We start from the raw sequence: 23,023 nt of genomic DNA on the forward strand, positions 1-23,023 counted from the left end.
TCTTCCTATTGCATTAGCTATATCAACTTGAAGCTCCTAGACTGCCATTGAGAGCTAACTTCCTCCAGGAATGGGACTACTTGAGGTTTCCACAGCAGACTAAAGAGGTCATTGCCCAATATTTCAAGAGAAAAGCCTGAAATTAACCCTCTGTTGACATGCAGTTCTTCTCCCTTCCAAGTTTCCAGATACAGTTTCCCCTTTGAAGATGCTTAATTTCCTAGTGATTTCTGCAGCATCTAGGAGAGCTGCTAGTTTATCAGAGAAGTGTTTATAAATGAATAAAAAAAATTAGAATGTTTTCATGCCTGTTCCATTTAGCATTTGTTTGTACCAGCACACCCAGGTGGTCACTGAGTGGGTTGTCATAGAGATTATGGCACCTTTTGTCACACAGCTGCAACACAGTGGATGTGAGAACCTGGTTTCCTAGAGGAATTCTGCTTACGTTGCCCTTGGTGGACGTGGTTCAGTTTGCCCATGCTGCTGGTCCCAGTCATCTTTCAAGGCCCATGCTAAGTTCTCTGTCCACAGAAGACCGCAAAATCTCCACCTCCTTTGAGTCATTGGTCCGTACCATTCACTTGCGTGGTTTAGGCTGTCTTGCCTGTGGTTAGGGCTGGATGTCTGGAGAGTGGGACTTGTATTATTTATCTTTGTTCTTTCCACAATGCCTGTCCCAGGGCATATGGTAGGTGCAGAATAAATATTTACTGATGTCTCCCAAGGCACAGAACACTTGGTTAAGATTTAATGGTGATGTTGGGAAAGTGACTCTTCTCTTCTTTCTCTCTAGTTACAAATTATTTCCAAACTGCGTCCCCTCCTTTGGGTTCCGCCATCTGCTGCCTCTCACTGACAGAGTCGACAGCTTCAATGAGGAAGTTCGGAAGCAGAGGGTGTCCCGCAACCGAGATGCCCCCGAGGGAGGCTTTGACGCAGTCCTCCAGGCAGCTGTCTGCAAGGTAACTTTTCTTTCTGGTCCCCTCCTGGTGCAGAGAAGACAAGGTAGAGAGAATCAGTGATGGCACTTCCTGCAGGAGGTGGCAGAGTGTGAGTCACACCCGCATGTGGGTCCTGTCTACTCTTCCACCAGAGGCTGAGCTCTGTAGCACCTTGGGAAAAATCTATAGCAGTCAAGTCAGCTGGAGCTGGGGACGGATTGGGCTGTATGTGTCTGTCAGGGTGTGGCCATGTGCAATGGGATACTGTCTTTGCCAGGAGACAGCTGTTCTGTGTTTATGAATTTGGCTTTTTTTTTGCTTATTACCAGGGGAAAAAGTAAATGTCAACCCTTATACAGAGAAGCTCATAGAGCTATCTGGCCCAATTTTGGTAGACCTTAAAGACTGCCCTGTTGGAGAATCCAGCCCAAAATGAGAACTGCATGACATCTCTGGTTGCATTTCTCTTTATTTGGGTTTCTCCTGCTTCCCTATGATGTGTGAATCCAGGTTGAGGACATAGACTTAGGTCAGAAATGAACTCATGTTTTGAGCGGTTGCAATCTCAGAAAAATAGATAAGTGGTAATAACTTATTCCTAAAATAATTTTCAACTGTCAAAACAGCCCAACAACAACAAATGATAAAAAGAAGTGTCTTGAGCTCATGACCACAGCACATGCCTTGATTTTGTGCACACATTGAGCATTTTTCTGTAGTGATCATCATAGAGTATGTGGAATTGGTAATGCTTTCTTGCAAGTCCAGGCAAGTTCATCAGTAGTGGGTGTTGGGGACTCTTCTGTTTGGGAAGGGAACCCAGTTTAGAGAGGCTGCATGTGGCAGCTGCCATTCACTTACTGATCAGCACCTCGTCGCCCACTTCCAAAAACGTCTGAGCGCAGAGACCATGTTCAGGGTGACATGGTCGTTTTTTCTCTCCACTCGGTCCTTGACAAGGACGAGAAAAGAGCCACAGTTGTCCTTTTTGAAATAAGAAACCCTAAATGATAGAGATGGATAAGGGGAAGGAAAAAAGGGAAAGAAAGCAGCACACCCTTCGGTCCTCCTGGAGCGGAAGGTGGCAGTGGCTTCCCATCCAGGATGGCTGCTAGCCAGAAACACATGGTTTGGTTCAGAAGTCCCTGGTGTGTTTTGGCAGTCTGAAAGCCAGACGGAACACAACTAGAATATGTTCAGCTCTGAATCTTTAAAATGTATCACAAAATAGTTTCGTAGTTGATGTTTGTTTTCTGTACCAGGAATTGAACCCAGGTGTGCTTGACCACTGAGCCACATCCCCAGCCATTTTTTACATTTTAGTTAGAGACAGGGTCTTGCTAAGATACATAGGACCTTACTAAGTTGCTGAGACTGGCTTTGAACTTGCAATCCTTCTGCCCCAACCTCCCACTTTTTGACAGGCATTCAGATATTGATTGTACGAGGCCTTGTCTTCACAGACATTCAGCCAAATTCTACTTCTTGGCAGGAAACAAATGGAACAGGGAAAACATAGATCTTCCTCATCTCCCCATCTTGAGAATTGTGTGGATTTTCTTTTTTCAGGGGAAGAAATCGCCTAAGGTTTGGTGAGTGGGGGACGAACCCAATAACAGGCATAAGCCATGTCCATTAATTCTGCTAGATTAACAATGTCATCGAGTGCTGGATCCACAATGGTCTTTGAAAAGCCACTGGGTACACCTTGAGCCAGCAGAATTTTCCTGTGCCATCCCAGATGAATGGAATATTCTAGCCCTTGCAATAGTCAGTATGAGAGAGGATTCTAGCAGGTTGTCCGAACCTGGTGAATTATTGTTAACTGGGAGGTACTTTATGAGCATGTTAACAGCCTTATACCTCCTGCAGTTTTCACGTGGCCTGGGCAACAGGGAGTACAGGGAGAGTTAATAATTGCTTAGAATTGTGCAGTGTGGCAGCCACCAGCTCCTGTCTTCACCTTTGCTTTTCCTTTGTGCTGCCAGTTTATATTTAGGCACGCATCAAGCCATTTCTCTCTCATTTGAAGTCACCTATTTATAATAAATACCATTTTCCATAGTTTGCTGCACCCTTGCTTATTATAGCAAAAAATTGGAAATAGACTATGGTCTCCCTTTTGGTAAAAGATTATGTAATAATCATAATATTAAGAATATTTAGTGACTGAGTAATACCTAAGACAAACTAAGGCGGGGGTGGAAAGCAAGTTATAAAACAGAATGGACAGCATGATCCTGTTTGGCAGACAAAAGAAAGAGAAATATATGAAAAATATTGGAAGTAGACCAAAATGTATAATAGTAATTGTCTCAAGTGGTTGAGTTATGTGTGGTTTTTATTTTTTCTTGGCGATTTTTAATTTTGTATTTACCTAAGTTTCCACAATGAATATGTATTTTTTTTAAATTATGAAACATCTCAAAACACAAAAGTAGGGAGAACAATCTATGCATCCTTGGCCAATTTGTTTCATATGTGTTCACAACCTCCCTATCTCCTATTGTTTGAAATAAATCTCAAATATCATTCTGAAGTCCTAAGCATTCTTTGCTTTGTTTACTGAGTTTTCTGGCTCTTTCCATTTGCCCAGATTGAAAGCCTTTCCACTTAATCCTGCAAACTGTGTGTAACAGAGGGTGGAGGCCTGGAATCTCTTGCACTTGACTGGGTGCCTCCTAAGGGCTGGAGTTGCCTGGACAGTCCCCCGGGCTCCAAGCGGGGCATGCTCTGCTTCCCCTGACTTTATGCCCTTGGAGATGGAGCCAATAACAGGCTTTATCTCACTGCCACAGGAAGCTCCTGCCTCTGGTTTCCTTCTCACCCTGGTTTCTCCGGGATGAACTGTTGGTTATCAACTTGTGGGACAGGGTTATAGAATGTTTACGTGACTGATTTTAAATCCCACCTGTGTGACCTGCTGCATATTCCTTGAAAATCTGTTCTTTGCAAAAAGGAGGAAATTCCTATTTCTATTTAGGATTCTATTCAGGATAAGGACCCTGTTCTGTGAGTGGTCGTTTGAAGTTGCTTTGTTTTTCCCCAGAAGGTCACGTTGCTGCGAGAGGCAGTTTAACTGCATCCATTACCAGCTGGGTTGGAATGGGAGATGCCACTGCTCTTAATTTCTTGTCTTCACTTTGAAGCCTATGATCGAACCTGTTTGTACTTGTTTAAATACAGAACGATTTCTCCTGATACTAGTCTTATTGCTCTCCCAGGTCTTTCTAGAAGTTTTCTCTAATTTGTTTATTTCTGAATTACACAGGTATAAAAGTGTGGTGGGTGGTTCAGGCTGGAAGTATTCCTGTTCTTCCCAAATAGGAAGTGCCTGTATCCTCAGGAGCTGCTGCCAAAGAGTTTCTGGTTCCAAGTTGCCAGTCCCCACTTGGCTGCTTTCATGGCTTTCAGGTTAAAGAAGTTGCTTGTGCATTTGGGCTTGGCTGGGTGCCTGCTGTTGCATGGGATTCTATGGGCTGCTGTCTCCTGTCAGCCAGAAAATAAGGTCTCTGTGGCCCAGTGCATTTCCTTGTGTGCCTCAGCTTCTACTGCCCTGGCATTTAGCCTCTGTATCCTTTAGACGGACTTTCTGTTTTAATCCTGATTCTCTAATTTTGCATTGAGAGGTAAATTTTTAAAGTTGCTTTGTGTGAATAATAGATTGTTTCTGATGTATATTGAGCCCTTTATTTGCTAGTGAAGGCATTCTAATCTAAAATGGAGACCACAGCCCCAGAGGTGGGACCTCTTCACACTGACAGACTTTCCACAAGAATACAGAATCTGTGGGCTTTGAGAAACAGAAGTGACTGCTACCCTTGCTTGATTGTCACTCATATGCCAGATAATTTTTGTATACCTTTCTTTACTTTTTTTATGGTGCTGGGAATTGGGTGCAGGGTCTCATGCGTGCTAGGTAAGTGCTGTACCATGGAGCTACACCCCCAGCCTCGATCTTGATTTTTTTTTTTTTTTTTTTTTTGTGGTACCAGAGATTGAACCCAGGGGTACTTAATCACTGAATCACATCTCCAGCCCTTTTTTATTTTGAGACAGGGCCTTGCTAAGTTGCTGAGGCTGGCTTTGAACTCATGATCCTCCTGCCTCAGCCTCCCGAGTTTCTGGGATTACAGATGTATGCCACTGGTCCCTGCTTAATTTTGGTTCTTCTAAGAGTCCTATGGTGTATTGGTGGTGGTGGTTCTCATTTTACAGGTGAGGAAACAGAGTATCACAGGAATTACACTTATTTTTAGTGAGGAGTAGGATCAGGACTTGGACCAGGTCTGGTTAAGTCTAAAGCCCTGGGCCTTTCCATTACCTAGTGACTGGGCCTTCTGGAAGTTTTCTCTAATTTGTTTATTTCTGAATTGCATAGGTAGAAGTGTGGTGGGTGGTTCAGACTGGAACTATTCCTATTCTCCCCAAATAGGAAGTGCCTGTATCTTCAGGAGCTGCTGACATTTTATCAATAGCTGCTATTTTGTCAATAGTGCAATGCAGAGCCCTGTCATTCTGCCCTGGCATCTCCCTCTTCTGCTGCTCACTGGCTGGCTCTGGGCTCCTCTGGGAAATAGAGGAAGGTGAGGGGGGAGGAGCTCCAGAGTGCCTTCCAGCTGTGCTGGTGAGTGCCACTTTTCACAAGGACCTGGTCACAGCCTAGTGCCCTTTTGCTCAGGCTTTTCTTTTCCTGGTTCAGGTCTGAGCCTCAGACCCTGAAGAAGCTGCTACAGATATCTGGAAGGGGTGGGAAATTTCCTAGCCCCACAGTCAGGCACCGCTGTGAGGGGTGTCCTCTTTGCACCCTTCCCTCTGCCAGTTCCAGGAATTGACTTGGTCTCTTTTGACTCGTTGCCTGATTTCTTTTTTTTTTTTTTCTATTTATTTTTAAATTTGTTCTGATTAGTTACACATGACAATAGAGTGCTTTTTGACATACTCTATAAAAATGGAGCATAACTTCTCCTTCCTCTGGCTGTACATGGTGTAGAGTCACAGCAGTAGTGTAATCATACACGGATACAGGGTAATAATGTCCGTCTCATTCCCATCCTTCCCATCTCCACACCCCCTCCCCTCCCCTCACTCCCCACTGCAAAATCCAAAATTTCTCCATTCTTCCCTAGGCCCCCCTCCCATTATGGATCAGCATCTACTTATCAGAGAAAACATTCAGCCTTTGGCTTTCTGGGGTTTCGCCTGATTTATTTTACACTGTAGACTTTGGTCATTTTTCCAAGCATGGATTGAGAAACGTAGCAAATTGCCTTCCCTTCCTTGGGGAAGGCACCCCTGCACCCCACCCATCACTCACCAAGCCTGGGCAGGCCCTGGAGGGGCTTCTCCACGCGCTCTGTGTTGTCTCAGCATGTGGGAGCTGCTTCTGCAACAGGTTTCCGGGGCTCAATCCAGTGCCATCCTGCTTACAATTCCTCGCTGAAGTGTCTTGGGGACACTCCAGTGAAGCGTGGGTTTACCTTAAGGACCCTGGAACAGGTGTGCAGCGCCTGGGCCTCGCCGTGTCCTTGTCTGGTGGTGCCGGCTCCCTTGGGCCTTCTGTGTTCAGACGGTCGTGCTTCACACAGGCTTTGAATCACTGGTTTGCTCTCTGGGGTGACATCTCAAGTCCCTGACACCGTGGCTGACTGTGTTGTGGGCTTCACCCTCCTGCTGTCAGCTGCCTGTTGTCCCAAGGGGCATGGGACCTGGCTGAGTTACGCTAGGATTGTCAATAGGGCAAGTGGAGAGTTCCCGTCTCCTCTCACCCCCTGGTGTCATCCAGCCAGCCGCACGCCTTCCCTCCCCTCCGCCTTAGGAGCATACATGCGGTGGCCCCTTCCTTGACCGAGTTGGGGAAGACTCAGCCCGGGAGAGGCTGCAAGGTCTCTTGATGACTCAGGCTACATCTCCAAACTGGGGAGAATGTCAGTTTTTCATTTCAAGTCAGGGGCTTCTTCCTGCTTGGAATGTGCATTTGGCTAAGAGGCAGGGATCTAGTGTTCAGCTCTCTGGCGCTGCCCCACCTCCAGCCTCCACCCAGGGTGCTTGGTCCCAGCCACATGACCTGGCGTCACCTACTCTTGACTCCTGCTAGGTCCTTTGCACATGCTGTTCCTATGCTTGAAAGACCCCTCCTGTAGTCCTACTTTCTTTCTTTTCTTATTAGTAGACTTTATTTATTTATTTATTTATTTTGGTACCAGGGATTGAGCCCAGTTGGGCTTAACCACTGAGCCACAACCCCAGACATTTTTTTATATTTTTATTCTGAGACGCTAAGTTGTTATGAGCCTTCCTAAGTTGCTACGAGCCTTCCTAAGTTGCTGAGGCTGGCTTTGAACTTATGATCCTCCTGCCTCAGCCCCCTGAGCCACTAGGATTATAGACGTGTACCACCTTGCCTGGCAGTAGACTTTATCCTTCAGAGCACACGGCCTCTTGCACTATCAACATCCCGTGTCTGTGTGATACATTCATTCCAATCAATGAACCAGCTTTAACACATCATCATCAACCAAAGTCCAGAGTTTGTATTACAGTTCAATCTTGGTGTGGTACATTCGATGGGTTTTTAGCATATGTAAAACCACGTGTATCCACCATTATGGTATCATGTTTTCCCTGTCCTGGAAATTCCCTATGCTCACATTTTTATCTTTTCCTCTTCCCCCAAACCTGCTTTTCTCTTCATGTTTAACCTAGGCCTACTTATCTTGCAGACATCAGCATAATTGTCTGTCAGGGAAACCTCCCTGATTGATCATCCTCACTAGTCAGGATCCCCCATTGCCAGGTCCTTGGTCACTCCTATCCCAGTTATCATTTTATTTTTACTTGAGCATGACTTGAATGATGTGTGCCTCCTCTTGGAGAAAGTAAAGTCCCTGAAGGCAGGGACAGTGTCTCTTCTCTCAGGACCACGTACCCCCAGCACCAAGCTCACTGCTTTGCACATAACAGGTGCTCATTAAACATCTGTGATCCAACAAATGCTTTGTGTGTATAGGTGCCTTTGTGTTTCTGAAGTTCAGGAGCTCCCAGGTCCTCGTGACCCACACTGTCCACCCTCCCATCATACCATGCTGCCTCTGTGGCTCCACCGTGCTTTATGCATGTCCTTTGAAGTGGAACCTGAAGTACTGTTTCTTGTCCAACACTATGGCCTAGATCATGGAGGAAACGACAGAAAATGAGAAAAAGTCCTTATGCTCGGGGATTTGATTTGAATTTGCAGATTCACTAAAAAGTAAATAAAACAACCTGTTTGTCAATATTATGTTGACCTATATGAAATGACCAGTATTTAACTATCAGTGATAATTGATATTTGCCTATTAATATTTTGTTCAACAAAGTGGAAAATGCATGCATGACTCAACCTTATGTTGTCTTCGGCTCAGAGTGGACCTTGCCACAAGCCCACATAAAAATGTCCTGCTGCACATTGTTAGGTTTGGGCTTGAGGTAGATGTTTATCCCCTGAGTCACAGGCCAAGATTTCTTTCCCCAAGGAAAGAAATATTACACTTTTGGCTACATTAAGTTTAACCACAGAACAGATTTAAAAAAAAAAAAAAAGATATTTCATTGCAAAGTATGTGGAAGCAGGAAAAACAAACTACTGATGAGAACATGTTTATTGTTATAAAGCAATAGAAACAGGCTTGAATGTCAGCATAGTTCTGGAAACCAATCACAGAGAGTCTAACCTTGTTTTACTTCATGTGCCACTTCAGGATTAAGAATGCTTGGTTCCCAAGCTCAGATCTGCTGTGGAATCTGCCCACTGGCTGGCCAGCTCAGCTCCCTTTCTTTCCTCTCTCCTCTCTGAAACCTGTCCCCAGTACTTGCCTGAAAGGTTGATGGAGAGCATGTCTTATTGTTGTGTTTGAAAATGTGTTGAGTACTTACTGGGCATAAGACCCCTGTGAGGTGCTGTGGTGGATGCGCAGTGGCAGTAACCACAGCTCCAGCCTCCATAAACTTCATTCCAGTAGAAAGATGGATGATGAGCAAGATCTGAGATTTAGCAGGGTGCAGGCTCTGTGGAAGGATAGGATCTTAGGACCCTGTGATTGAATCACAGTATTTCTTTCCCTCAGGAGCTCACTCTGGTCTCTCTGTGTCCCTGTGAGGCTCAGATGCTAATGATGTGATTGATTCTCATTGGCTGAGCACTTTTGAGGACCAGGCTCTGTGCAGAAACTCTCCGCGAGCTTATTCTCTCTCTCCTTAAAGGTGGGAGTATCATTCCCTTTTGATGAGGAAGATGAGTAGCTTCTCAAATTTCTTATAGTTAGAAATGGCAGAGCCATAGCTACAGAAAGAAACTGGACCTTCATGCTGGTGTACTCAACTTTGACATTAGAGCATCTGCCATCTTTTGAAGTCACACAGGAGCAGAGGAGTGGGAGGCGTGAACTTCCAAAGAGAGCTAAGTCCTAGCCCAAGGAACCATCACAGTGACCTGCCTGACCTCATTTGCTGACTGTGGAACGGGGCAGAAACGGCCCTTGGGAATCACCGTCTGTGTCCTGCTTCTCTCTTAGCTGTGACTTTCCTGCTTATCATCACAGTTGTAGCGTGACTCACAGTCCTGAGGGTTGCCAGGGTGATCACCAGTATGGTCCCAAGGTCAGCATACTGATGGAGCCCGGCCCTTCCAGTGAGCATCTTGTCTTGCCCTTGGCTTCCCTGTCTGTACAACGGGAGCTCTAATGTCTGCCTTTCCCAGTTCTGAGAGCGCCTCAGAATCACTGGCTGTGCTCCCTCAGGCTCCCATAGCTCACGGTGAGAGACTACTGTTCACATGGTGGCTCTTTATCAGCAAAGGGAGAGCGTGTGCCTGGTGACTCATCAGTGACAATGAGGCTGTGGGCTATGTTGACATGTGGCCTGAGGACCCCTTCATTTGGGTCATTGCTAATTTTAGTGGCTTGACTTTGAGATCAGAAAACCTGGTCATTTAAAGCTAATGTTGGTGGGGCTGGGGTGGTGGCTCAGTGGTAGAGCATTTGCCTGGCATGTGTGAGGGACTGGGTTTGATTGTCAGCACCGCATATAAATAATTGAATAAAATAAAGGTCTGTCAACAAATAAGAAAGAAAAAGAAGAGTTCAAGCTGATGTTTGTGTCATCACTGAGACTTGGTTGTGATGGCATCTTTATACTAGGGTGCCCCTGTGTTTGCACAGTTTTATAGAGAGGATTTGTGAGTGTTGTCTGCACAGTGAGCCAGATCAGCGAGCCACCCACGTGCCTGCAGGCACCCACCTATGTTTTCTGACCGCAGAGTGGCCATGGCTTTCTAAGATTCCCAGGCCTCCCTGACTCTCCAAGGAGCATCCTCAAGTGTTCCTCTCTCTCTCGTCATGCTCTGTATGCTTCTTGTGTGCAAATAAATCATTACAGAATGGTTCTGGGGACCCACAGACTTACTGTGAGCCTGGAAAATTCAGTTGCCCAGACATTGGCCATGTGCTCAGGGCCCAGTTAGAGCTCTGCTGGCCACTGTCGCAGCCCTGCTTTCTTCTGCGGGCCACGCCACATTCAGGACTCCAGGGAGTGTTTAATACAGATGTTGATAGTGAGAGAGCAGAGGTGGGTGAGTGGATGGCGCCCGGCTTGGAACCCTGTCCTCTTGTCACCGCCCCGGTGTACGAGGAGGCCTCCAGGAGCAGAGGAGACCTCTACTCAAGACCTTCCAGGTTCTTGACCACCTCATAGAAGAGGATTTATGGACAAGTCAGATGTGAATAGCAGAGCAAGGAATTTATTATAAAGTGGAACATTCACTTGAGTACAGGAGTACGGATGATTTCAGGGCAAGCTGCCTGTCTGGTTTGGGGTTTTAACATTTAGAGAAGGGCCGTAGCTGGGGCCGAACTAGGGGTGGAAGGGGATGGGGTTGCGCTGGGATGTATCCTCATGTTCTGATCATGCTACTTCTTACATTGCCTGTCTCATTAGCATCTTAAATCTCTTCCAAGGTGTACGTTGTACTGTTTACCATGAAGCTAGGGTCATTTCTTGGTCACCAAATTCTTTAATTCACATACTCCCTAAAGGAGTGGTTCCTCCAGGTGCCTTATGGTTGTGGAGACAGGCACAAGGACACAGTCCAGGTTGCTCATGATTTATTTACTGGGCATTCCAACACTTCTCTTTTGAGACTCAGTGCTCTCTGTATTCCTGAATTCCTATCTCATTCTGAGGAGACACTGTGAGAAGAAGCTTGTTAACTGACCCTGGCTGTCATGATTTAAGTGGGAATAGACCCTTCTGGCTGGACCAGGGGGTGCAGGAGGGTTGCTACAGGTAAGCAGCTTGGAGTCCAAGGAAGGAAGATTTTCCTGGTAAGGATTGCTCTCAGCAGCAGAGCAAGGCTGTTGGATGTTGTGGTGAGTGTGTGCGTGTGTGTGTGGGGGCTCTGTACCCAGGTGGTGGGTGCTGGAGGAAAGACCCCCGCAGCTGATAGAGGTAGGTCTTGAACAGCAGGGATTCCTTCCAGACCTCAGGTGCTATTTATTGCCTCTATTTTCTCCCTGTTAACCTCTCTGCTTTTGTCCTGCAGTAGCCCCTTGATCCTGTCTTCTGCGGTTCTCAGCAGTGCACCCTCTGAACTGCATTTGTATTTGGCCACTGTGACCATGAACTCTACTGTACACACTCACTTTGTTTGTCAAGCACAGCTTGCTTGGAGCTGGCATTTAGAAAATCTTTCCCTGGCTCCTGTGGCTTCCCATGGAGCTTCCTTACCATTGGGGTAGGGGGACTTCTGAAGGGATCCAGGGACAGACTATGGAGGTAGGACAGAGGGAGGGTTTTGGAATCCTGTTCTTGGTCCTTTGAGGGACCTTCCTCTTTTGTCAGACATTGCAGCCACCGAGTATGATTCCTTTCAACTCCAAGAAGCCAAATTGCCCCACAGGCTGGAGCCTCATTTTCTCAAACTACTCTCTAACCATTTGACTCTCCCCTGGGCACCAGGCTTTCTGTGGGGCCAGCTGTTGTAGGTGAACAAGCCAGAAAGTCTGTCTTCACTCTTGGGAGAAGCCAGATTTTATTTACTTTTCAAAAGCTGGGAAAGGCTGGTCTTCATTCTTGGTTACTGTTTCCACTTTTTTTTTTTTTTTTTATGACTGAGAGAGAGGTCAGATTATAAGAAACCAAGGGGTGGAGGGAAATAGAGGCAATCCGTCTGCTAGCTTTAAAGAGGAGATGAGGGTCGAGAGCCTGGTGGAGTAGCCGGGTCAAGGCAAGGGTTATGGCAACTGAGCCTTGAGCATATTTTTAGACACATGATAAGGAATCCCGGAGAGACTGACTGATAGAACATTCTCCAAAGAGGGTGGGATTTGTGGGGCTGTTTCCTCAGGGAGGGAGGAGCCTGCCTTCCTTTGGGACAGTGAGTAGTTTAGGGTGGAGAGCAGGGTCTTAGCAGAAAGATATCCCAGTGGGGTGGGGGTTCCCAACACTGGGAGATACTAGGAACAGGTGTGTGGGGGTCCTCTTTCCTGGTTCTCTGGGTGATGCAAAGGTCCAGGTCACCCTGTGAGTGTGAGGCAGCGGGTTTGAAGGCTGAAACAGACTTGGTGTTGAATCAGATTCAGATTTGACCAGCAAAATCAAAGTTGAGCGAATCTCTGTCTTGGCCAGACACCAGATTTCTTGTTCCTTAGGCCAGCCAGCGCATTTCCATCCCGCCCACCCTGACATTTTCAACCTCAGTCATCTCAGTGAAATCAGTTTTGTTTAGATGTAGTTTTTACTCAGAAATGTGGAGAAGAGTTTAGCTAAGTAAACAGCTCTTCTTTTTCATTTAAAAAAAAAAAATATATATATATATATATATATATATATATATAGAGAGAGAGAGAGAGAGAGAGAGAGAGAGAGAGAGAGAGAGAGAATGTATTCAACATAAAAACTTAGGAAATGAGAATAAGCAAAGGAGCTAAACACCACCCCTCTCGCTACAATCCAAGGATGAGATGGTGTGCTTCTGAATTATAGACATGAGTCAGACTTTTCAGCCCAGTGGAAATACTGATGACAAAGAATCTAATTACTGGCTGTTGACTACTACATTCCAGGTGTTGGGCTGGGTGCTCCTGGTGTATCATCTTGTCTAATTCTCTCAACAGCTATATCTTATCGATACTGTTATTAGCTCCTTCTTATAGTTGAAAATTTGGGACTGGCAAAAATTAAGAAACTTGCCTGAGGTCAAAAGACAAGACGAGGCAGCGATAGGGCTGAACCTAGATTTGCCAGTTCCTTGAGCCCCAGCCCACAACTGCTGCCCAGTTAAAGAATATTCATATGCAATGTTCCCAGAATATTCCCGACCATCAGTATGTGCAGGTACTTTTATTGTATTAAATGATATTTTTTTTAAGAGAGAGAGAGAGAGAATTTTTTAATATTTATTTTTTAGTTTTCAGCGGACACAACATCTTTCTTTGTATGTGGTGCTGAGGATCGAACCCGGGCCGCACACATGGCAGGCAAGCACGGTACCGCTTGAGCCACATCCCCAGCCCCTTAAATGATATTTTGAACAAATCAAGACTTCTTTAAAAAAAAAAAGTCATTGAAGTACGATTGATCTACACAATGATATATCAAAAGTGTACAGTTTGACAGATTTGACACATACATACACTCTCAAGAAACCACACCACAACCAAGGTAATGAACATATCCTTCACCGCAAAAGTGTAATTGTGCCCCTTTGTCATTTCTCCCTTCCCTTCCACCCCAGGCAACCATGAATTTGGTTTCATTATACATTAGGTTGCATTGGCTAAAATTTTTATATACATAATATATACTCCCTTTTTTTGGCCTGGCTCATTTCAACCCACACATTTATTTTGAGACTCTTTGTGCTCTTGAGTTTATCCATTCGTTCTTTTAGTTTCTGAGTTGCCTAGATATCCAGAAGTTTACTTACCTGGTTTCCCTGTTGATGAACTCATGGGCTGTTTCTAGTTTTTCCTGTTATGAGAGAGCTGTTATAAATGTTTGTGATCATGTCTTAGTATGGAAGTGTGCTTTCATTTCTCTTGGACCAATACCCGAAAGAGGATGACTGGGTCATACGATAGGTGTTTAACCTTTTTCTTTCTTTTCTTTTTTTTTGGGGGGGGGCAGTGCTGGGGATTGAACCCAGGGGTACTCTATCACTGATCAATATCCCCATTTTTATTTATTTACTTATATATTTAGTGTCAGGGATGGAATTCGGGGGCATTCAACCACTGAGCCACATCCCCAGCCCAATTTTATATTTTATTTAAAGACAGGGTCTCACTGAGTTGCTTAGTGCCTCACTGTTGCTGAGGCTGGCTTTGAACTCTCAATCCTCCTGCCTCAGCTTCCCACGCCGCTGGGATCACAGGTGTGCACCACTGCACCTGGCACCATTTTTATTTTGAGACAGGGTCCCACTAAGTTGCTGAGGCTGGCCTCAAACTTGTGACTCTTTCTTCAGCTTCCAGAATTGCTAGGATTCCAGGCGCGTTCCACTGCATCTGGTTAGGTGTTTAACTTTCCAAGAAACTGCCCAACTGTTTTCCAAAATTCATGTGTCATTTTACATTCCTACCAGCAGGGTGGGTTCCAGTTGCTACATCTTCATCACATTTGGTGTCTTCAGCCTTTTTAATTTTAGTGATTTAAATAGGCATGCAGTATGAATCTCATTGTGGTTTTTAATTAATGCAGGGCTTTTAAACTGTTTGCTATGCAGTAATTAGTATTCCCTGTAACAATGGTGTAGATTCACACATCAAGTAGTAAAAGAAGAGATGTAAAAGTTATTACTGGTCCTAAAGTGATAATTATAGATTCCCTTTATAGTTACTTTCATGTGCTAAGTACTTTTTAATACACTATTTCTAAAAACCTAGCACCAGCCTTGCAAGACAAGTTTAGCTTAATTTCACAAATGAGAGTGGGTGGGAGCTGACTCAGGGTCCCCCTTGGAGCAAGGCAGAGAGTTGAACCCAGACTCATCTGTTCTAAGGTTTGTGGAGTCTGACCTCTCTGTCATGTTCCATTTTATAGTTCAGTGATTTCCCTTAAAAAAAAAAAAAATCCTCTTTCTCACTATTGTTCCATGCCCTGAACTTACAATACAGAACTTAAATCTTCTAAACAGAGGGCTCTACCAGCCAAGCCTACAGTAGGGAAAGTATTTTCAATGTAAATACCCTTTGCGGTCACCACATGTGAGACCTGCATGCCTGGGCGGCTGAGTGTCCTGACGCATTCCTGCAGCCCGGCTTCTGGACCACGGCTATTAACACCATTCATAGAACAAGAGCCCACTTCAGAGAAAACAGAATTACTATGATTAAGCTGTGCCACTCTGCACTTGTGGAGCTACTTCCATTTCAGATGCCACCTTCCATTCAACAAACATTTATTTTGGATGCAGCAGTCATTAGTTGAAAGCTTGCCGTGTGCCAGGCTCTTGTATGATTGTCTGATTTATTGTGCACACACATGACCTCCTCTCCCCATACGATTGGCTCTAGCTAGGTTAGCTTTGTGGACAAGATGCCTGCCATTTCAGTCTGGCTTTTCTGGCCCTTTCTAGTTCAGTAGGTGGATTACTTCATCTCTCTGAGCAGCAGTTTCCTCATCTATAAGATGACAATCTATGACTTACTTCACCAAGGTTGTAGTGAAGAATAAATGGAATCAGGGCATGCTTGGTCCGTGTTAAGTATTATTATTATTCCTGTTTTACTGACAAGAAAAGCTTTTGAGGTGTTAAATAAGTGGGTCAAAGTAACACAGGTAGTCAGGGGCAGCAGCAAAATTCCAGTGCTCATCATGAGGCATTCCACATTGTTTGGTCCCCTTGCTGCTCCCATGGTGTATGTTCCCAAAAGACCATCAGGATGCTGGCGTGGAAGAAATGGAGACGGAAAAACTTCAGTGACAAAACCAGCAATTAAAGCCCCGTCTTGCAAAACTAGTGCTTGTTTATTTAAATCAGTTCAGAAAATAATGGAAAAAAGATAAAAGAGATTACGCATAATCTCAACCCGTACGATACTATGGTGTAGTTTGTTTCTCTCTCTCCCTTTTAAACAGAGAGTTATGCTTCCTTCACAGTGGTTTGTAATCACAATACAATTGTAGTGCTGAGTTTTTGTTTTCACTTTGTTATACATAATTTCTAACAGCTATGCAGGGGATATCTTAATTTTCTTACCTTTTCCTAAAAAAGGATATTCATGAGTTTGCCTTTTTCTTACTATTAATAAAAATATTTTGAGGTGTAATTTCATACAGCTTTTAGTGGATAGATTCTCCTGAAGTTGCATCAGTGAGTCAAAAGACATATCCTTTTTAAGATGAGTGGTGGTGACACACACCTGTAACCCCAGCGACTTGGGAAGCTGAGGCTGCAGGATCCCAAGTTCCAGGCCAGCCTCAACAACATTATTTTTAATCATGTTTCTTCTTTGGTGATGTATCTATACAAATTTTTTGACCACTTTTTAAATATAGTTTGTTTTCTTATTGACTTGGGAGTGTTCTTTATATATTCTGGATACAAACCCCTTATTAGTTTTTAACCTTTTATAAATATTTTCTTTTTTTTACACTTTTTTTAAATATTCATTTTTTAGTTGGACACAATATCTTTATTTTTTTATTTTTATGTGGTGCTGAGGATTGAACCCAGGGCCTCGCACTTGCTAGGGGAGCACTCTACCAATGAGCCACAACCCAGCCCCTTTTATAAATATTTTCTCCCAGTCTGTGCCTTGTCGTTTCATTTTCTTAACTATGTCTTTCAAAGAACAGAAGTTTTTAGTTTTGATGAAGTCTAATTCATCAATTTTTTAATCCCATAGTTCCTCTAGTCCAAGAAATATTTGCCCATACCAAAGTCACAAGGGTTTTAAAGTTTTATAGCTTTAAGTTACATTTAGGTCTATGATCAACTTTGAGTAAATTTTTGTACATGACCTGTGTGGGTTGAATTTCATTGTTTTTTTGTTTTTGTTTTTTGCATATGAATGTCTAATGACCCCAATATCCTGCCAAATTAAACATGTATGGGTCTGTATCTGATCTCTGTATCCATACATTTTGTTACCGATTTTTGGCCCCAAACTAGGTCTTCTTTCTCTCTTGGGATTGTGGAACCAATAACAGGACTGAGCACAATTGAACAGTGAAGGATGGTTTATTCCTGGTCAAGAACAGGAGAAGTGGGGAATAAACCTGCAAGTCAACTTCTCAGCTCATTGCGGGTTGGGAATTTATGGATGGAAAAGGAAGGAAATGAGGGCAGGGAAGGGCTAATAAAGGGAGGAATATTCGTGTATTTTCTGGGAATAGGTTGGAAATTACCCTGGAATTCAGGCACCACCTCTTTCTGCTCCTTTTCTGGTTCTTTCTGATTATCTGCCTGGCAATTGTTAACTGTCATGGCGTTGGGTGGGGGTCATTTATTAAGAAGATAGATTATAGTGCACTTAGAGGTTGTCTGGTGGTCATAGATCCAAACAGTTTTGTCCACCTCGCTGGCTCTGGAACTTCTGGTCTACAGGCAACCTTCCTCAAAGATGAACAAGATTGGGTGGGTTAGAAATTCAGCTGGGTCACTTAGGCAGTACAAGATTAGGGAGGGTAGCATTTTGTCTGTAGCACACTGTCTTGATTGCTGTAGTTCTGTAATCAGTCTTGACCTTAGATGATACTCCTCCTTTTTTTTTTTGTTCTTTTTCAAAATTGTTTGGCTTGTCTCCATTATTTACAATTCCATGTACATTTTAGAGTTAGCTTGTCATTTTCTCAAAAAGGCTTTCTGGGTTTTTGATCATGACTGTGTATGGATCAGTCCAAACTCAGATAACTGTAAAAGTAAAAAGGACTTTATTTGGGTTCTTAAAAATTGCCATTTGGCCTGGATGTGGTGGTACATGCCTGTCATCCCAGCAGTTTAGGAGGCTGAGGCAAGAGGATTGCAGGTTTGAAGCTAGCCTCAGCAACTTAGTGAAGCTGTAAGCAATCTAGTAAGACCCTCCCTGAAAATAAAAAAATAAAAAGGGCTGGGGATATGGCTCAGTGGTGAGTCTCCTTGAGTTCAATCCCTGGTACCCAAAATTGCCATTTGGGAGACACAGGTTCAGATAGTTCTGAATCAGTGTTCTCTGGAAGCCAGAATAAATGGGAGCTAATATGAGCTCTTGAATGTTGAGAGGAACAGGGGCTACATGAGGTTGGAAGATGAAGAAAAGAATCATGAACAGAATGGAAGTGTTAATAAAACAAGAATTCAATCTCTTGACATGCGTTTTGAGCCTCTGGGCACAATGTAGCTGTCTGGTCATTAGGTCATTCAGGCCAGTCCAGATGCCAGTGAGTCTAAGGGTGGATTCCTAGGCAGCAGGTAGAATCCTGCACAGTGCTGCCCCTTTCTTGGCCTCCCAGGGCCATTCTGAAATGCTCTTTATGTGTCACTTTCAAAGTAATTTTCCTTTTATTTTGCACATGTCAGGTCTGTGAGTCCCTTTGTGGAAAAATGACATCTGAACACTATTAACTCCTCGATCGTGAAACTGATACCTCTGTCCATTTATTTAGGTCTCAATTTTCTGTAAGGTTCTTAATACATTTTGTCAAATTGAAGGTTGATCTTCTACTATCTTACACTGTTTTTAGCACATGATTTGTGGCTAATAAATCAACATTTTCCTGCCAAGCACCCGCGTGCACACACGCACACACACACACACACACATTCTCTCTCTCCTTCCTTTCTTCCTTCCTTCCTTCCTTCCTTTCTTTCTTTCTTTTTTTTTTTTTAACTAGGGATTGAACTCTGGGGTGCTTTACCACTGAGCTAAGTCTTCAGACCTTTTTATTTTCGATTTTGAGACAGGGTCCTCACTAGTTGCTGAGGCTGCCCTCAAATTTGCAATCCTCCTGCCTCAGCCCCCTGAGTCCCTGGTATTACAGGCATGGGCTGCCCTGCCTGTCCAAAAGCTCTCTCAGTTATGCTTTCTCTCCCAAGCCTTTTGCCCCCTCACTTCCATACTCAGTGGCTTGTGATACATTGTTTTATTTCTTTTGAAGTTTGTAATTCTTTATAAATATACACTCAATAAACTATATATATAAGAGTACATTTTGAGAAATATTCCCAAAATGAAAATACCAGGTCAAGCAACAGAACACTGGCAGCAACCCAGAAGCCTCGCTGTGACCCCTGCCAGTGCTGCCAAGAAGAGCCATGTCCCAACTTCCACTCCACAAGTAGCTTTGTCAGGGCTTAGCTGCAAGGGACCTACCTCTGGGTCCCACCTCCTTGCTGTGCTTCTTTCTCTTCTGTATTTTGCTAGTCCCTAAAATGCCCACCCCTCTTCTGCCTTCTCTCTCCTTATTTCTTCCTTCAGCTTCCTCAAAATGTCCTCTTCATCAAGTTCTGCTTCCCTAGGAAGTCCTCCTGTCCTCCCCAGTTTCCATCCACCTTGCATTTGCCTTCGTTGACATGTTCATCATGGTGTGTTGAGGCTTTCAACTTTCTGAAATCTGGAGCAAGTTTTTCTGTAGACCCAGGATGTTCTGTGGGGCCTGGCATACAGCAGGAGATGAGTGGCTGTATATTGGGTGAATGCTGAGTGCCTAGGAAACCGACTCCCCAAAAGAGGGAGGTCCTTGTTCACAGAGGTCCCCCGGCTTCCAGTCGTCACTGGCTTCTCGTCCAACCCCTTCTCTCCCTTGCGTTCCCTGACATTTGGTGATGTATTTCTCTGTGGCCAAGCTGCTTCTGGAGCAAGACAGTATCATAGCTCATCGAGATTTTTCCGTATCACTTTTGAGACAAGTGAGAGAGCTTGATGCCCTTGGCTCCTCATCTGCAGTGAAAGAGCAATAGCGTTCCACCTGCTCAGTCTGTGACCCAGTCTCTTATTTCAGCGTCACAGGTGCACAGGTAGCTGACTCTGGGCAGTGCTGAAGTCCCACATCCATTCACCCCTCTGCCAACACATCTTGGGATGCCTTTTCACTTAGTAAGAAGTGGCTATATATACCACTTGTTTGTTGCTCTGTGTCAGAGTCTAGCTTCTTCTGATCATAATGACTGGGAGTGTTTACGTGCCACATTGGGGCCACAGTGACAGATGTGAAAAATAGAGTCCTTCCCTTGCCACACAGATTGCATTTAGCAAGGGTACAGCCCAAAGACTGGGTAAATTCCCAGGCATGATGGTGCATGACTATAATCCCAGCAGTTTGGGAGGCTGAGGCAGGAGGATCACAAGTTTGAGGCCAGCCTTGGCAATGCAACAAGACCCTGTCTCCAAACAAATAAATAAAAATGTGACTAAGTGGTAAAGCATCCCTGGGTTCAATCCTCAGTACCAAAAAAAAAAAAAAAAAAAAAAAAGATTGGATAAATTCCATTTAGTGAAGCAGGAAGGAGGAAAAGAGCTTATCTGACTGACTTGAGACATGAAATGGTTCTGTTAATAATTGGAATGGTTTACATCTACCAGAATAGAATAGACGGCAGTTCTTACCAACTCCTCAAACATCAGACCTGTCTCCCCGTCTCTTGTTCATTTGAACTCTGGTCCTGAGTGCCTCATGTCTAACTGGAGGACTGAGATGTTTATTTAACTATTATCTCAGACAAACCCAGCCAGAGCATGTGATGGGGTGGCTGGAGTGGATCTGGGGAAGGAATAATAGGTGAGGTGAAAGAGGGGCAGATAGGAAGGAGATGTCATTGGAAGGAGCAGGATGAATGCGATGACCTGGGGTGGGGGGGGGGGGTCCAGGCACACGAGCTTGTGTGGGCAAAGGCCTAGAGATTTGTCTGTGCATCTAGGTTTCCTGGGCCCAGGCTGTAGGTCTGTTAAGCCTCTGCAGAACCTATTGCCAGAGGCTTAAAGAGTGGGCCATAGAGGAGCATGGCCGGGGCATGCCTGCGATTAGACTGCAAGCCCTGGACATGGGCCAGTGTCCCACGGATGCACCAGGGAAGGCTTGGGCAGGAGGACTCTTGACCTTCCACTTTCTGTCCTGCAGGAGAAAATCGGCTGGCGAAAGGATGCCCTTCACTTGCTGGTGTTCACAACGGATGACGTGCCCCACATCGCGCTGGATGGAAAACTGGGGGGCCTGGTGCAGCCACATGATGGCCAGTGTCATCTGAACGAGGCCAACGAGTACACTGCATCCAACCAGATGGTGAGGGGCAGCCAGGCTCCGAGGGGGACCCCTCCCTCGCAGTGTTCACCCCACCTCTGATCCTTTCTCTGGCCCTCAGTCCTCACTGGCCTTTGGTCGGTTCTTGGTCTCATCCTTTTTTCTCTCTTCTCCAAGTGGGTTTCTGGAACTCCTCATTAACTTGGGACATTTCCCAGGGATTTCTGTAGCAGGTTCATCTTTCTGCCATTATGTATCCAAGTGGAGAGATTTTTGGTAGAGGAAGAAGGTAACTGGGGGAGTCGGGAGAGACCATGGGCAGAGGGGATCTTAAAGGAATGTGAGGAATGGTTTCCTACAGAGCTCACAACTGGGATGGAAGTCACAGGGAGGATTCCTGGCTTCTAGAAATGGCTCTCTGAGACAGTGAGTTCCCTGTCAGTGTCAGAGGGGCAGCAGGTGGACTGCTGGACCAGGAGCCTTGGGGATCCTCCACTCCCAATAGCCTATGACAAATAGCCACTTAATTTAAAAGAATTTATACAGAACTTCAAACACATATAGTAATAGACAAGCACGGCGAACCCCTGCATACCCATTACCCAGCCCCAACAACTCTCGAGCTCTTGCCACACATACAATATGGTCTTTTCCAGAAATCTGTACCTTCTTCTTTCCCAAATCCATTCTGGTGTCTGGCCGGGAAGGAGCTGTTCCCAATTTTCTTTGTGAGACAAGCCCATTTTTCTCCAGTTTCAAGAAGTGATCATGTCGAGGCCTTCCAAATTATCCAGAAGTGGTGGAATATGGAGAAAAGACTCCAGACTATAGGACCTCAGCTGATGGCAACCTCTGTGCCCCTCAGCAGACCTTAAAATCCTTAAGGACCCTGTTAACTGCTTCTCAGCCTCCTCCTGCCTCCTGGCTCTGCATCCCACCCCATGGCCAGCTTTTAGCCCAGTGGTCAGCAGCCTCCTCCTCCTGTTCGGAGCTATGAGCGGGGGCTGTGGTTGGGCACAAGAAATGGAAAACAGGGCAAGGGAAGGTCTTAGGGCAGAGAGGGAAGCGCAGAGTGCTGAAGGCAGATGGTAGGACACAGTGGTTGTTCTCCTTGGGGCCTCAGCATCTTGCTGGAGGATGGAGACACAGCAGCCTGGAGAAGCCCCAGTCCTCATTTAACCACTCTGGGGTGTCTGGCAAGTACCTCAGGGTCCTTTGTGCACCTCTGCAAAGTCCCTCAGTCAGGAGCTGCTACTGGGGATTGAGGGTTCTGAGGGGCCACCTGAGGGAAACCTTTCCTTTTCATGGTAAATGTGGAGCAGCTGAATGTGTGTTGGAGCAGGTGCTGGGCTCTCAGCTCATCCCAAGTGTCACAGCCTTGATTTGCCCTGGCCCTAGGACTATCCGTCCCTTGCCTTGCTTGGAGAGAAGCTGGCAGAGAACAACATCAACCTCATTTTTGCAGTGACGAAAAACCACTATATGCTCTACAAGGTATGCCTTGGGGTGGGGATGGAGGGTGGCCTGGTTCTGGGGCTTCACTGACTCTAAGGGAGGTTAGAACTGAGTGGGAGAGTGGTAAGGCCTGTTCCCAGCCCTGCTCTGTGTGGCGAGAGACAAAGGAGGAGTGCAGTGTAGCTCTGACTTGATCCAGTGAAAAAATCTTATATTGAGGAAAACTCAAGCATTCGCACAGCCATGAATATCTTTACAAGGAATTTAAACTTATGGTATTCAGTTTGATTCTGAGAGAATCCTTGAAAATGGTGTGAATCCCCACTTTTCTGTTGATGAAATGGAAACGTGGAGGGGCATACTCTATAGGGAAGGGAAATAAGTGCAGATGTGCACTTAAATATTCAAGTAAGCAGCCTGCATCACTACTT

At 45.1% G+C, this 23,023-nt stretch overlaps 1 protein-coding gene across 1 annotated transcript in view; it reads left to right on the plus strand.

Annotated features, from left to right (window-relative positions):
• Itgb5 (integrin subunit beta 5) overlaps positions 1–23,023 on the plus strand; it is a 113,965-nt gene that overhangs the window by 40,355 nt on the left and 50,587 nt on the right. The window contains exons 5-7 of the mRNA XM_027936003.2: positions 797–965; positions 21,018–21,179; positions 22,536–22,631. Of these exons, the coding sequence (XP_027791804.2) occupies positions 797–965; positions 21,018–21,179; positions 22,536–22,631 (427 nt within the window). The remainder of the gene's footprint in view (positions 1–796; positions 966–21,017; positions 21,180–22,535; positions 22,632–23,023) is intronic.

This window comes from Marmota flaviventris, chromosome 8, assembly GCF_047511675.1.
Source record: "Marmota flaviventris isolate mMarFla1 chromosome 8, mMarFla1.hap1, whole genome shotgun sequence".
In the NCBI taxonomy this organism is placed as follows: Eukaryota; Metazoa; Chordata; class Mammalia; order Rodentia; family Sciuridae; genus Marmota; species Marmota flaviventris.